The 13139-nt window shown below is 40.9% G+C and overlaps 1 protein-coding gene and 1 non-coding gene across 2 annotated transcripts; both read right to left on the bottom strand.

Moving 5' to 3' along the window:
* Positions 1–1466: 1466 nt before the first annotated feature.
* LOC114352985 (dynein heavy chain 3, axonemal-like) lies at positions 1467–5989 on the bottom strand (the record flags this gene model as incomplete). Its single annotated transcript, XM_028304764.1, has 5 exons — positions 5977–5989; positions 5490–5631; positions 3934–4072; positions 2764–2939; positions 1467–1670 (listed from the first exon to the last, which is right to left on the bottom strand). Coding segments are annotated over exons 1-5 (674 nt in total), but the record flags the coding sequence as incomplete, so codon positions are not given.
* Positions 5066–5137, bottom strand: TRNAM-CAU (transfer RNA methionine (anticodon CAU)). The gene has a single exon. It is a non-coding gene; the product is annotated as a tRNA-Met (tRNA).
* Positions 5990–13139: the final 7150 nt, after the last annotated feature.

Below are 13139 nucleotides of genomic sequence, written 5' to 3'. Positions count from 1 at the left end.
CTGATTACAAAATTAGCCATTTGTTTTGGAGTTGGTTTTAATTTTTAGTGAAATTAATCTATTTCATGCCTTTAGTAGACTATAGGTACCCAGTAGACCTTGTTGTTGCCACTGAAGGTGCATAGGTACTCAGTACTAGAGATGAAACGGATAGTTGGCCCATTGTCTCGTTTCATGTCGTGACGAGTTTAGCGCCGCACAGGTGCTTCGAACACGATCTGTGGGTCTATTAGTAGACAAGACTACTCACACTTTTCGAAAATCGAATCCGTCCGAATAGAATGTCAGATTTTGCCACTTGTCTAGGGGGCAGATCAATTCGGGCGATTTCGGTTGCTATCGTGAGTGTTTGATTGAATAGCGAAAATTAAATTAGTTTACTTGCTGCGTAATTTGACTGAACTCCATGCATCATGTCATCAGACCATCAGTGAAAAAATCGCCTTTTTTATTTGGCAATATTTCGACATTAACAGATTTTTATTATTTATGTATTCGTCATTAGAGTGTATAGCACAGAAAAAGAAATTAGTTTTTTGAAAGGCCTTAATATTATGGCTTTTTTGTAACTTTTTGGACTTTAAATAAAAGCCGTTATTATTATAAACCGTTTTATTGATATTTACCTAATGTATTTCATTTTATTAATAGGAAATTGTCGTAGTTTTATTAATATCCGGTATCCGGCCGGATAGTGAGTTACTATCCGGTATCCGGCCGGATAGTAAATTTAGGCCGGATATAGTATTACAGTATTATATTGAGTTGAAATGTCGCGTGACGTCACATTTGAGTAAAAATTCTACTCAAGCGTGGCGTATCGCGCCATTTCAACTCGATGTAGCACTGTTATTATTTAATTATGAAAGAAAATAAATAATAACTAATATTTTCTAATTATCTGTCTGGCGGACAAATAATTGAAATTTTGTCATCTAGCCTAGTTGTCGTCAGGAAGTTGGTCTAACTAATTCAGCTTGCAACTAATTCAGCTTGCAAGATTCCACCCGAACAAACATTTATGTAATTACCTACATACATCATAAATTGCAAGCTAAATAAAAGCTTGTAATAAAGTCGGGTTTGTTCAAATTTCGAGAACGACTGAACCGACAAAAGCATTAGAAAATTTACGAAAAATAAAATAAAATTTTATCCCGTACAAAATGTTCATGGATTTTGTTATTTTTATTAAATACCTTTACGCCTGAGTTAAATGACACCGACATCAAGGTTCATCAATTTAAGTTTAAAATAATAGGCAGTAATGTATGAAGAAAGAGCTTCTATTCTGTATCTACCTATGCCCGTGTATTTTTGATCGGTGTCAAATCGGAGTTTTTGGTGCGGGGTACGCGGGTGTTGCTCGCGGCGTGAAGGTCAAACGCCCAAGGTCATTGAGGACTCTAATCGCCTTAATTGATAAATAGGGTTATCTGCTGTGGCATTAAGACCACACTCGTCACCTGTCGTGCCAGATGCGTCGCAGCTCGAGCAGCACAGGGTTGCCCTGGTAGAAGCGGTAGTGCAGCGAATGGCGCGCGCGCACAGCGTCCGCGTGCCACGCTACGGGCGCGCGCACGCATAGTGCCGGCCACAGAGTTGGTAAGAACGCAATGCGGAGGCGCTCGCATTCGGCTGGGTCCTCCAGGATGTAAGATAGCAGGCACCTGTGATTAGGAAAGCGATGAGTCCATAGAGCTCGATGCCAATATCTTTGTGAACGCGATGCGGAGGCGCTCGCACTCTGCAGTACCATACAGGGCGTAGAATAAATAAAATAAAATAAATATCCTTGGACATTTGACACTGCGCTTTTAGACCCAAACTAAGTAAATCTTGTACTACTATGGGTACTAGACAACGTGTATAAACATACTTAAATACTTTTTTTGTAAATCCATACTTGCCCCCTTACTAATAAAACTTACACGCTCGTTGAACAGTGTTTTAAAGTGACATTTAGTATGGATATGCCATTTTAAAACAATGTTCAACAACTGTGTAACTTTTTATTAGTAAGGGGGTTATTATACATAGAAAACATCCAGTCCAATACAAACAAATATGCAAACAAACGTTTGTACTGTGCGGGAATCGAACCCGCTACCTCCGGAATAGTAGTCTGTTTCGAACCACTACACCAAACGGCCGAATGTTGACTTGGCTGAGTCACATCTTTTTGAATGCGATACTGAGGCACGCACACTCTTTGGGGTCCTACAAGATGTAAGATAACAGACAACTGGTAATAAGCCTCGCACTCTGCGGGGTCTTCCAGAATGTAGGATAGCAGGCATCTGGGAATATTGACTTGGGTACGACTGAATCACATCTTTGTGAATGCGATACTAAGGCACGCACATGGCGCGGAGCCAATAGCTTTGTGAGCATTTACGGATGACGGCCTATCACTGGCATCTTAGAGCCTTGTGAATATTACACAGGAAAATCGAACTGGTCTGCAGGAAAAAGCGTTTGTCGTCGGCGCGTTTCAAAAATGTAATACGTGAAAATTATGGATTTAACTGACACCAAGTCAAAGCGGATAGAAGTTAAGCATATGGCGAACGAGACAAACCGGTTACATGCATTATCACAGGACGAAGCGACGCGACTGGCCCAAAAGCAAAGGAAAAGAAACCTAAAGAAAAGTATAGCAATCTTTTGAGAAGAGTACAATCTGATCACACTCTTTACTAAGCAAGTGACTAATATATACATAAGTCTGCAAAACATTACAGCCACTATAGCAACACGCACCTCTTCATAGCCATCAGAAAGAACTCCTTAATATCAGCTTCGCTTTGCCGCACGCAGGCCTGGTACGTCAGGATGAGGAGGCGCTTCTTGATGGCCGCCGTCTGCTTGTCCACTTCCACCTTCGCTCGCTTGTACAGGTGCTGAGGGTATTCTGGCAAGTGCTTGCCGACCAGGGCCTAAAATATAAATACCGATATTGACATATTGACAGTTTTAAGCCAGATCATCATCATTTCAGCCTGAACTCAGACTCAGACTTACTCCTGCCGCCACTTTTCGCCACCGATCTACCCGACAGCACTACCACCCCCATCACTTAGATGGTCGGCAGTCCACAACAGTACGTTTCTCTAGAAACTTCCTGCCCCGTACAACCAAACTGTGGAATGGACTGTCGTCTGCGGTGTTTCCGGACGGATACGACCTGCAAGCTTTCAAGAGGAGAGCGTATCTTCACCTTAAAGGCCGGCAACGCACCTGTAACGCCCCTGGGTCTGCGGGTGTCTATGGGCGACGGTAATCACTTACCATCAGGTGATCCGTCTGCTCGTTTGCCTCCTGTCACATAAAAAAAAAGCCATAGGACGTCCACTGCTGAACATAGGCCTCCCCCAATGCTTTTCATGTTAATCGATTGGTAGCGGCTTGCGTCCAGCGCTTCCCTGCTACCTTTACGATGTCGACGGTCCACCTTGTAGGTGGACGTCCCACGCTGCGTTTTCCGGTACGCAGCCTCCATTCCAGAACCTTGCTGCCCCATCGGCCGTCAGTCCGTTAAGCCAGATGGTGATAAACAAAAGCACACTTTATTTATTGGAATTTAAGTGCTTGTCGGTCGATAAATTAGACTATCGATTCAGAGTTTCTGGATTCAATTCTTAGATGCACATAAAAATGCGACTGTCCGGAGAAGTCAAAGAAGTAAGTCAAAGTCAACAAATTGATTTATGGGTCTTAAAATTAATAAATCCTAGAGCACCCGAAATAACGAACAGGCTTCCCACTGAAAACTGAAAATAGTAGAGAGACGGCGCACATACAGTTTATTTTTTCATTTCAGCTATATCTGTAGTTATACTACTCCGTTTGTTTTTCAATCGAGTAAAAAATATCTTTACCACCTGTGAAAAAAATGCGTATTAAAAGCAAATTCAATAGTGTTGTGTATACCGTCGTCAGATAATATTGTATCCTCTCCAAGTCCTTAGGGTGGATGTATCTGTAGTGCTCCTCCTCCGTGGTCTTCAGCATTTCTTCTTTTTGTTGGTCGGGGTCTCTCGGTAACTCAAACTCCAGCTTGGCTAAATGTCTGCAACCAGATAATAGCTGATTGATTATTATTGGTAAGCGCACCATCTGCCCCTATAAAAAAATCAAGTCAATAAATCACCCTACCAGCGCGCTGCGTGCTTTGAAAAACTTTAGTAAATGCTGAAAAGAAGCGTCGAAGAAAATTATTTTAATAATAATTAAATATCCAAGGATATTTTTATACTACGCCTTTAGCCCCAAACTAAGCAAAGCTTGTACTACGGGTACTTGATGACGGAATTGTTTCAATTATTTGTTTTACCAGTTTTACTCGGATTCGTTAGATAAATATAATTTTATTTAAAACATTTCATCTTATAAGCAAGAAAAAAATGATTTCATGCCTCACACGGCTATCAAGCATTAGAAACGAATTTACGAAAAACATTGTCGTAGTAGGCGTAGCGACGAGAAAGTCATCTTTTGGTTACAAAATGAAAAATTATGTCGTACTACCTATTTGACTTTTTTCAAAAAGGAGGCTACAGGGCAAACTCTTAACCCGATTGTCTGTTTTAATTGACCAATTTCTCCAATTGTAGTTGACTAAATTTTCCAGGGGAGTTATTCTCAAATTTTTGATAACATTCTTAGTTTCCAAAATATCCAAAAAAAGAAGACTTTTTTTCTCTATTGCGGCTATAACTTTTTCATTTTTAACTTTCTAGAATAATTATTTTTGCACCTTACAGCTCTCGTAAATACGCGTCTTTTGAGTCTTTTTTTAATATTATATCTTCACAACTCGTCGAGATTTAAGGGACCGCACTGCATTTTATTTAAAACGACGAGTATTATGTATTTTGAGTTTTCAATGTCTTAAAACCTGAATACAAGCAAAAAAATAATGTGTAAACCTGTGTACAAAATTGAAATAAAAAAAATAGGAAATTCTAAAGAAATATTGGCGAAAAGAAACGGCATGTAGCTTGAATTGGGTCTAGTACGAGTACCTAGAGGAATCCAAAACTAGCTACATATGCCGTTTGCCTAGCAGAGCGTGGTTTCGATCCACGGACCTCTGGGTTATGGGCCCAGCACGCTTCCACTGCGCCACTCTGCTCTTATAGGGGCGGGTGAATAACTTCACTACTTTCGGCGAAAACGTTATGTGAAACCTTCATGGGAATGCAATTTTGATAGAAAAAGGCTATATTATGTTCTTTGTAAAGGCAATAAATTGTGTTTTGTAATTGTTACCTGTGAAAAAAATGAAAAATAGGATTTTCGGACATCTGATCACTAGATTATGTCCTTTCCACGATGAAACTCCGGACGTTCCTTTTTGGTATCGAGTCTGGATTTGTTACTTTTGTCTTTACGAGGGCTTTTACATTATGTGGACTAAAAGCTTTTTTATGTCCAATATTAAAATGGTTGTTTGTTTCCCAAATGCACCTAAGTAAAATATTTACTTTTTCAATGCTATTTCAGCTGCGATTTCTGCCTCTGCTTTCTCCTGCCGTCTCTTCTCGATTCTTCTGCGTTTCGCGTCTGCCTCGGCCGCCTTTTTCCGATCGTATGCTCCAGAAACCAAATCTTCTAGAAGCACCAACCCTAGGCAAAATTAAAACGTCTAGCATGATGACTGGCACTACAAAAATTTATATACTCTATATATATAAAAGAAAGTCGTGTTAGTTACTCCACTTATAACTCAAGAACGGCTGAACCGATTTAGCTGAAAATTGTCAGGGAGGTAGTTTAGAGCCAGGAGAAGGACATAGGATACTTTTTATCCCGTTCGAAATAAAAAAAAAAGTCTGCTTATTTATTGCCATTAAGGCGGAACAACGTTCGCCGGGTCAGCTACTAGTTTATTATAAAAGAACAGATAAAAACAGCAATATAAAAATAACCTTATTTATTAGTAAATTTAGAATACATAGATATCAAATATGCCTCGCGAGTCCATGCGTCCGGTGTGGACGCGGCTCTAGACGTGACGTCATTAACAGTGACGTCGTCGTCGGAGAGAAAATCAATAAATGTGATTTTAGAATTGTGACATCTCGGGAACATTACCTGAGGGAGATGATAGAGTTTATTCAAAATCGAGTCTTCTGTAAATCTTGAAATCTGATTACTTGTTATGTACTACAGCAAAATGCTGGTAGTGTACGGAGGTTTATTATTTAAAGCAGTGGCTCCCAACCTTTTCTGGAATAGGGACTGTCTGGAACTTTGTTGTTACGTAGTTGTTCGCGGGGACCTTGACGTACGAGAAAAATATACTAATTCACTCTTAACTCAAAAACTGTATGAAAAATAAAATACAGAAGATCTTCTGTAATTCAGGACTAAACTTATAACTTTCAGCCAATTACGATGTGCAGCGATTGCCCACTAAGAAATCGTTCGTGGGCCATATTTTGGCTCCTGCGGACCACCGGTCCGCGGTGCCGGTGGTCTGTGGACAATAAGTTGGGAAACCCTGATTTAAAGACATAAATATGCTGGTGGGTGCATCCACGCAGCGTATCGGTACACAGCAGTCTTAGATGATGCAGTTAACTGGATTGATAACAGAGCACTTTAGTCCTTGCGCTGAGACAATGTTTTCTGCAGCTTGTTATTCTCCTTCTCCCTCTGGGCAGCTTCCCGCTTCTCTTCACTTCATCATAGGGAACTGCATTTCTCCGTTGAGGCCTATATGGCCTTACAATACCGGTGGCACGAGTCTCTTGAGCTTCTAGATGTAGCACTGAGGCTGACCTTACCTTTCTGCAGCTTGTTTTTCTCTTTCTCCCTCAGGGCAGCTTCTTGCTTCTCCTTTTCGCGTTCGACCCAGGACTTGAGTGGCGGGAACTGCATCTCTCCGTTGGGGCCTATAGGGCCGTACAGTACCGGCGGCACTCGCTTCTTTGGAGGCATGTTGAGCACTCGCATTGCTTTCGTAGCGGGTGTGTGGCAGTTTCCTGAGGATATAAGATGCTTCTAATACTTTGGACTGCATTACAAAATAACGCTTAAGAGCGTTTACGCCGTTTGGCGCAAAAACAGTACTTTTTCAACCCGTTACCATCATTAACCAGTTACATTACAAATATGTTATAGGCATAAATAATTAGGCAATTTCGTCGTCTAAATAGTTAGTTGAGAAAATATTTCGATTAGTATAGTATTTAAGAATTCTATCAAGATAAGTCCACACAGGTTTTTAAATTTCTACTTTAGCGTCAGTTTACAAGCTGAAATTTATATAAAAATACTGTGAAAACGATATAACAAATATTTATATCATATAGCATATGTCCTTAAGCAAATAGTTGAGAAAATTCTTAGATTTAAGCATTTTACAATAAGAAATCACAAATTCAAAGAACGTGAAATACCCAAAAATCAAAGTGATTTTAACACCATTATTCTTTTTTAATTCAACATAAAAATAGCTTAATAAAATAACATCTTCTTTAAAATATTTACTTTGAAATGATATATTATAATTCATTGTTATTGTTTTGCTATAAACATTTAAAGACTATTAAAAAACGCCGCGCGCGAATCATTTCCAATGATGCCCCTTGAAACGCCGCGCTTCGCGTTTAGCTCTTAAACTCTATTCAATTTATGTCATAGATCTGCCATTTTTTTATGGGACTGGAGGCAAACGAGCTAACGGGTGGTTGCTCTAAATATTGAAACCAAAAGCCTTAATCTGACTTAATTCATAGCCATAGCACAACGGTGAAGTAAATGGGAATTCTTACTAACCGATTGAGTCCACCGGCTTCGAGTGATCGTAACTGTCGCGATACGGCACTCCTCGCGTCCAGGACTTCCGCTGCATCAGAGGCGGGAACTCGCTGCAGCCGCCATCACCCTCCCCTGAAATAGTCCAGTACATTCGCTTGCGTACTACGTGGTTATCTAAGTACACCCACTCTATTAGGAGTGACCAATTAAGCATATTTAATGTTTAATGTTGGATAGTCATAATTGGCCTACAAAATCTGCTAAAAAACATTGTTATTACAGATTGATATTGTGCTGTGTACTATCCTTAAATAAATAAAATAAATATTTTATCTTCAGATTATTTTCTTTGTACGATAAAATCAGGCTACTATCCTGGCTGCCGGCATCGGCCGGTTGGAGTTATCAAGCTAGCGCAGCTACACACGATTTACATAAGTGGGCTTAAAAGGTAGATAAATTGTATAACAAGGATCTTATGCCCGTTTTCACTATCAATCCCTAATTTTTTAGTGACTTCTATGATAACACTTAACAGGAATTTTGTTTTCATAGGGGTCACTTAAAAATTAGGGATTGATGGTTAAAACGGGCATTAGTGTTTTGAATAAAATCATTGAAAAGATAGAAGGGCGAAAGCACTCTTAGGCCTCAGCCTCGAACTTAGCGGGCAGCGGGGCGGGAGCGGCGGCGGCGCTGGAGCGGGGCGGGCAACGCAGACCCGTTCTCGAAACAAGCGGGCAGCTCGCGCGGCGCTTTAGCGGCGAAGTGTTGTGTTCGGGGTTGTGTTTTCGAGATATTTGTTTTTATTCGCAAACGAAATGTCTGAACAACGGCGACAATTTTATTTTGATTCAAATTTATTCCTAACGCTCGATTTATTGTGGGCAAAAGAAGGAGTGCGCTGCCCGCTCGTTGCCCGCTCCCTCGCCGCTGCCCGCTCGTTGCCCGCTGCCGCCCCGCTGCCGCGCCGCTGTTTTCAAGAACCGGTCTATTTGATTTTACGCATAAGATCCCGCCGCCTCGCTGCCCGCTAAGTTCGAGGCTGAGGCCTTAAGGAGAGGCTTACATCTAGCAAGGAACTGCCATTGGTTGACATAATGAAAACGAAAGTTACAGCCACCTTCAGGGTAATAATTCCTCGTAGCCCTTAACATCTCGCTGTCCCTATCCAACTCGTGGTCGTAGCCAGCTCGTCGCACCACCGGCACCGGCGGCTGCCGGCGCGGGCCCCCCGTGAACCGCGGCGGGCAAGGCGCCGCGCCGCTTGTGTCCACAGCGCGCCCGCCGCGCGGACGCTTACGGGCTCCGCTCGACATTTTATACTGTAATAAAGTAATGGCAGATGGAAATACGTACAGGTGACGCCAGACGCAGTTAGAGTTAGTCTTAGAGAGCTACCATATTGAGCAACGATCAAATCATTAATAGCAGACCGAAATACACACAGGTGACGCCAGGCTCAGTCGTCAGAGTCTCAGAGAGCTACCATATTGAGCAACGATCAATTCATCATCGGGTTATTTCAGGATATTTCCAGTGTAGGTAAATTAATCTCTCCGGTAGACCCGCTGGGATGCTTGCGGGCTCCGCTTGACATTCACTTTGTAATATCGAAATAGGTAGGCGTCGGGGCAATGTTCTGCCACATCATCATCATCATCATTTCAGCCACAGGACGTCCACTGCTGAACATAGGCCTCCCCCAATGCTTTCCATGTTGATCGATTGGTAGCGGCCTGCGTCCAGCGCTTCCCTGCTACCTTGACGTCCCACGCTGCTTTTTCCGGTACGCGGCCTCCATTCCAGAACCTTTCTGCCCCATCGGCCGTCAGTTCTGCGTACTATGTGCCCTGCCCATTGCCACTTCAGCTTGCTAATACGTCGGGCTATGTCAGCGACTTTGGTTCGTTTACGGATCTCCTCATTTCTGATTCGATCTCGCAAAGAAACACCAAGCATGTTGTGCCACAGAGTCACCATAACAAGCAACGATCAAATCATCGGGTCATTTCAGAATTTCCCCAGTATACGCCCCTTTTTAGTGGATGATGAGGCTGATGTTAGAATATTCCGCTCTCAGTCGCTTCTTTCATGAGAAGGATGGAACGATGAAATAAATGCCTTAAAAATACCTATACTTTCGACAAATCGTTAAGAATCGAAACTTATTTAGAGCTTACGAACTATTTACGAATAGTGATTACATGTCATAATTATTGTTTGCGAAGAGAGTGTTTGGTCGATCCTCGTGGCCAATCGCCGATTCTACAAAAAGTAGTTGGTAGTGAGTACCATTCTTACTTACCCTTACTTATAGGATTTAGGATATTCCAGTAGTAATTGTGATAACATAATAATTCTGTTTGATGATAAAGATACTATACCGAGTCATTCATAAAAATACATGTTTATAGATTTGAGACCACCTTCACCAACTTACACAAAGTATAAACTGAAAAATAGCACAGTACCTTTCAAATAATATCCTAATTGAAACAGATCCTTATTTTTTACATAATTTGGCAACGCAACACTTGTTGGATGATATTGACGTAAATGAAACGTCGTCATGACGCCGAGACGCCGTCGCCATAGCAACGTAATTTTTAAGAACGCAAATGACAACAGCCAGTAGGTTAAAGCCAATACCAATAAGGTCTGAATAAACTACAATAGCTAAATATTTGTGCACCCTTTTAGGGGCGCCACAAACTTCATTTCTACTTCGCAAGTTTGCAATCGCAAAGAGTAGAAGTGCTTAACTGAGTCAATTAGTACCAAATAAATATTTTTTCTTTCTTATTTTCTTTCTTTCAATGCCTGAGATATGGGAACGGCTCGAGAGGGAGTTTTTGAGACGTCAAATGTCAGCGAGACTTCACATGTCTTTATTTTTTGTATGCTCTATCACGCCTTAACATGTTAACAATGTGCGTTCCCTTCGAGAGGCCACTGTGGAAAACGAAGGATTCGTATACATAAAGATTTAGCAGAACTTAGATGTAAGTTGGACGCTACAACTCGCCGAATATGGTCCCTCAGATGAACGGCGTCAAATACCAAATTACTGAATCTGACCAAATAAGATGATTTTGATGAGTGGTAATATACCCGTACCCCTGTCATACTTCGGGTATTGACTGTTAAAAGCTAGACCTATAGAAACAATGGATATTTTTCGAGTCTACGATAAATAAAGAAACACATTTTTATTTCCAATAATTGTTTTATTTATTCTACAGTACAAGCAATACTTACATAATAAATTAAAAATGTTAGTATCAAATACCATACGCCATACGCTTTTCGAAAATTTTTATTTTAAACAGTTTTGTAAATTTTATAAAAACTATCACTAAAAATGCACAGAATACTGTTTTGTGACATAAAGTAAAATAATGGTAAATAATAGCACCAAAGTTTTTTTAGCACAACCCTCGGGCCCAGAGCAACATGATACAACTCTGCCCTCACTTTACGATATACTTACAATAAATTATGATTATTTTTAAGTCCTAAATTATGCCTATACATAGTTACATTTGGCAAGGAAAGAGCAATGTATGTTGAAACTACGATTAACAGTATAAAAGGAGTATCTAATTGAAACAATGTATAAACTCAGACACCTGCACAGTTCTACACAAATCTCATGTTTTGCGTTAACACTTATTATTTGATAATCCATCGAAAATAACATTACAAATTCTACAAATAAATAATTTTAATTTCATTTCAAAACTCATTAGGATAGGAACTAAAGCAACCAGCACTGGAAGACATTTTGTATCATTACGGATACTGAAATGAGTTTTAAGGTAAAATATACTGATAATGCAGAAAACTATTACTATTTATTTATACATCGTCTAGTATATGACGTAAAACCCCATCTTTGAATTATCATTTCAGTATTCATATGAAACTGGCTTTAATAAAAACCTAATAAAAAGCATAATTAAGAACCGAAATATACATAGGAAACCAAGTTTAGGTTCAAATATGAATCTGAGCAACAGGATCATGGTTATTTCATATTTGTTACACTAGAAATTTCATAAAAATCATAAAGTTAATACAAAAGCCTCGTAGTCCTAGAGCATACTAACTTAAAATAACTCCTTGTCATCGTAAGCTCTTCAATTTCATACAAAAGTTCATCGTATATTACATAGTATCTTCACCTGAAGTATAAAAGTAGTACCTAAATCTATATATTTTTGCAAGAATCCATCACGAGGAAGGAAAATAAATGGGAAAATCCCATTTAGAAAGCGTATTATAAGGAACTTAAATCAGCCGGCGATTGAGTCCGCTAGTCCGACACCTCCACCGTTCGACCGTTGACGATTTTAATAGTTAGATTTGGTAGCTAGAACCAGAATTGTTACAGCCACTTGTTTTCCAACCAGCGGCTTTGACTTGGTGCAAGCAGTTGCTTGATCCCTGCCAGCTAAATGAACTGTCCGTGTGAGGGAAACGGGAACGTCACGGGAAAGAGTGCGACAATCGGGACGCGTCCAGTTGGTAGCCCGCGAATAAATAATATCTGAGGTTTCTATTACTACACAAAATATACAGGAGAGCGGCGTTTCGAAATTTCATAAAAAATACTTCGATTGGTTGGCAGTATCAGAGTAAATACAAATGAGTGACCGCGCTCGGTGCGTTTCTATGAAGATGACCTATCTTCATAGAAACGCACCGAGCGCGGTTTGTATGTGAGCACGCCAATACGTATGCGGTGCGCACGCACACACTGACAAAATTTAGCGTGGATTAGCGGGGAGGTGCGCCGAACGTATTGGCGCGCTCACATACAAACCGCGCTCGGTGCGTTTTCATGAAGATGACCTACTCATTTGTATTTACTCTGGCAGTATCAACTGCCGCATTCTAAGTTTCTAACCCAGAAGGATTACAGCCACTTGTTCCCAGCGGCTTCGCCTTGGTGAAGGCAGTTGCTTCAGCCCTGCCAGCTAAACGAACTATCGGTGTCTCCATCATCCCTCGGCGCCTGCGAGCGCGGCCTATCCGGGAAAGAGTGCGACAATCGGGACGCATCCAGTTGGTAACCCGCGTTAGAAAGCTAGCAGACTTCGTCCAGCAACAATCGTGAAGTATCTAGTTGGTAGCCGCGAATAAATAACGTTACAGGTTTCTATTACTACACAAAATATATCAGAGCGTTTTGAAAATTCATAAAAAATATGTCGCTTGGTAAAGCCTGGTCCGTGAGCACGTAGAATCACGTCCAATGACCCCAAGCTGCCCATCCTTGTCACTCGCACGTAATTATGTTGCTGTCGCGCTTACACACTCACTGCGGGCGCGCGTCGCACAGTCGCGACAGCAATATAATTACG

Source organism: Ostrinia furnacalis, unplaced genomic scaffold, assembly GCF_004193835.3.
Source record: "Ostrinia furnacalis isolate ACB-3 unplaced genomic scaffold, ASM419383v2 OfSCF1516, whole genome shotgun sequence".
Taxonomy (NCBI): domain Eukaryota; kingdom Metazoa; phylum Arthropoda; class Insecta; order Lepidoptera; family Crambidae; genus Ostrinia; species Ostrinia furnacalis.
Note: the sequence above shows the minus strand (reverse complement) of the source record. Positions and strands in the feature narration are given on the sequence as shown.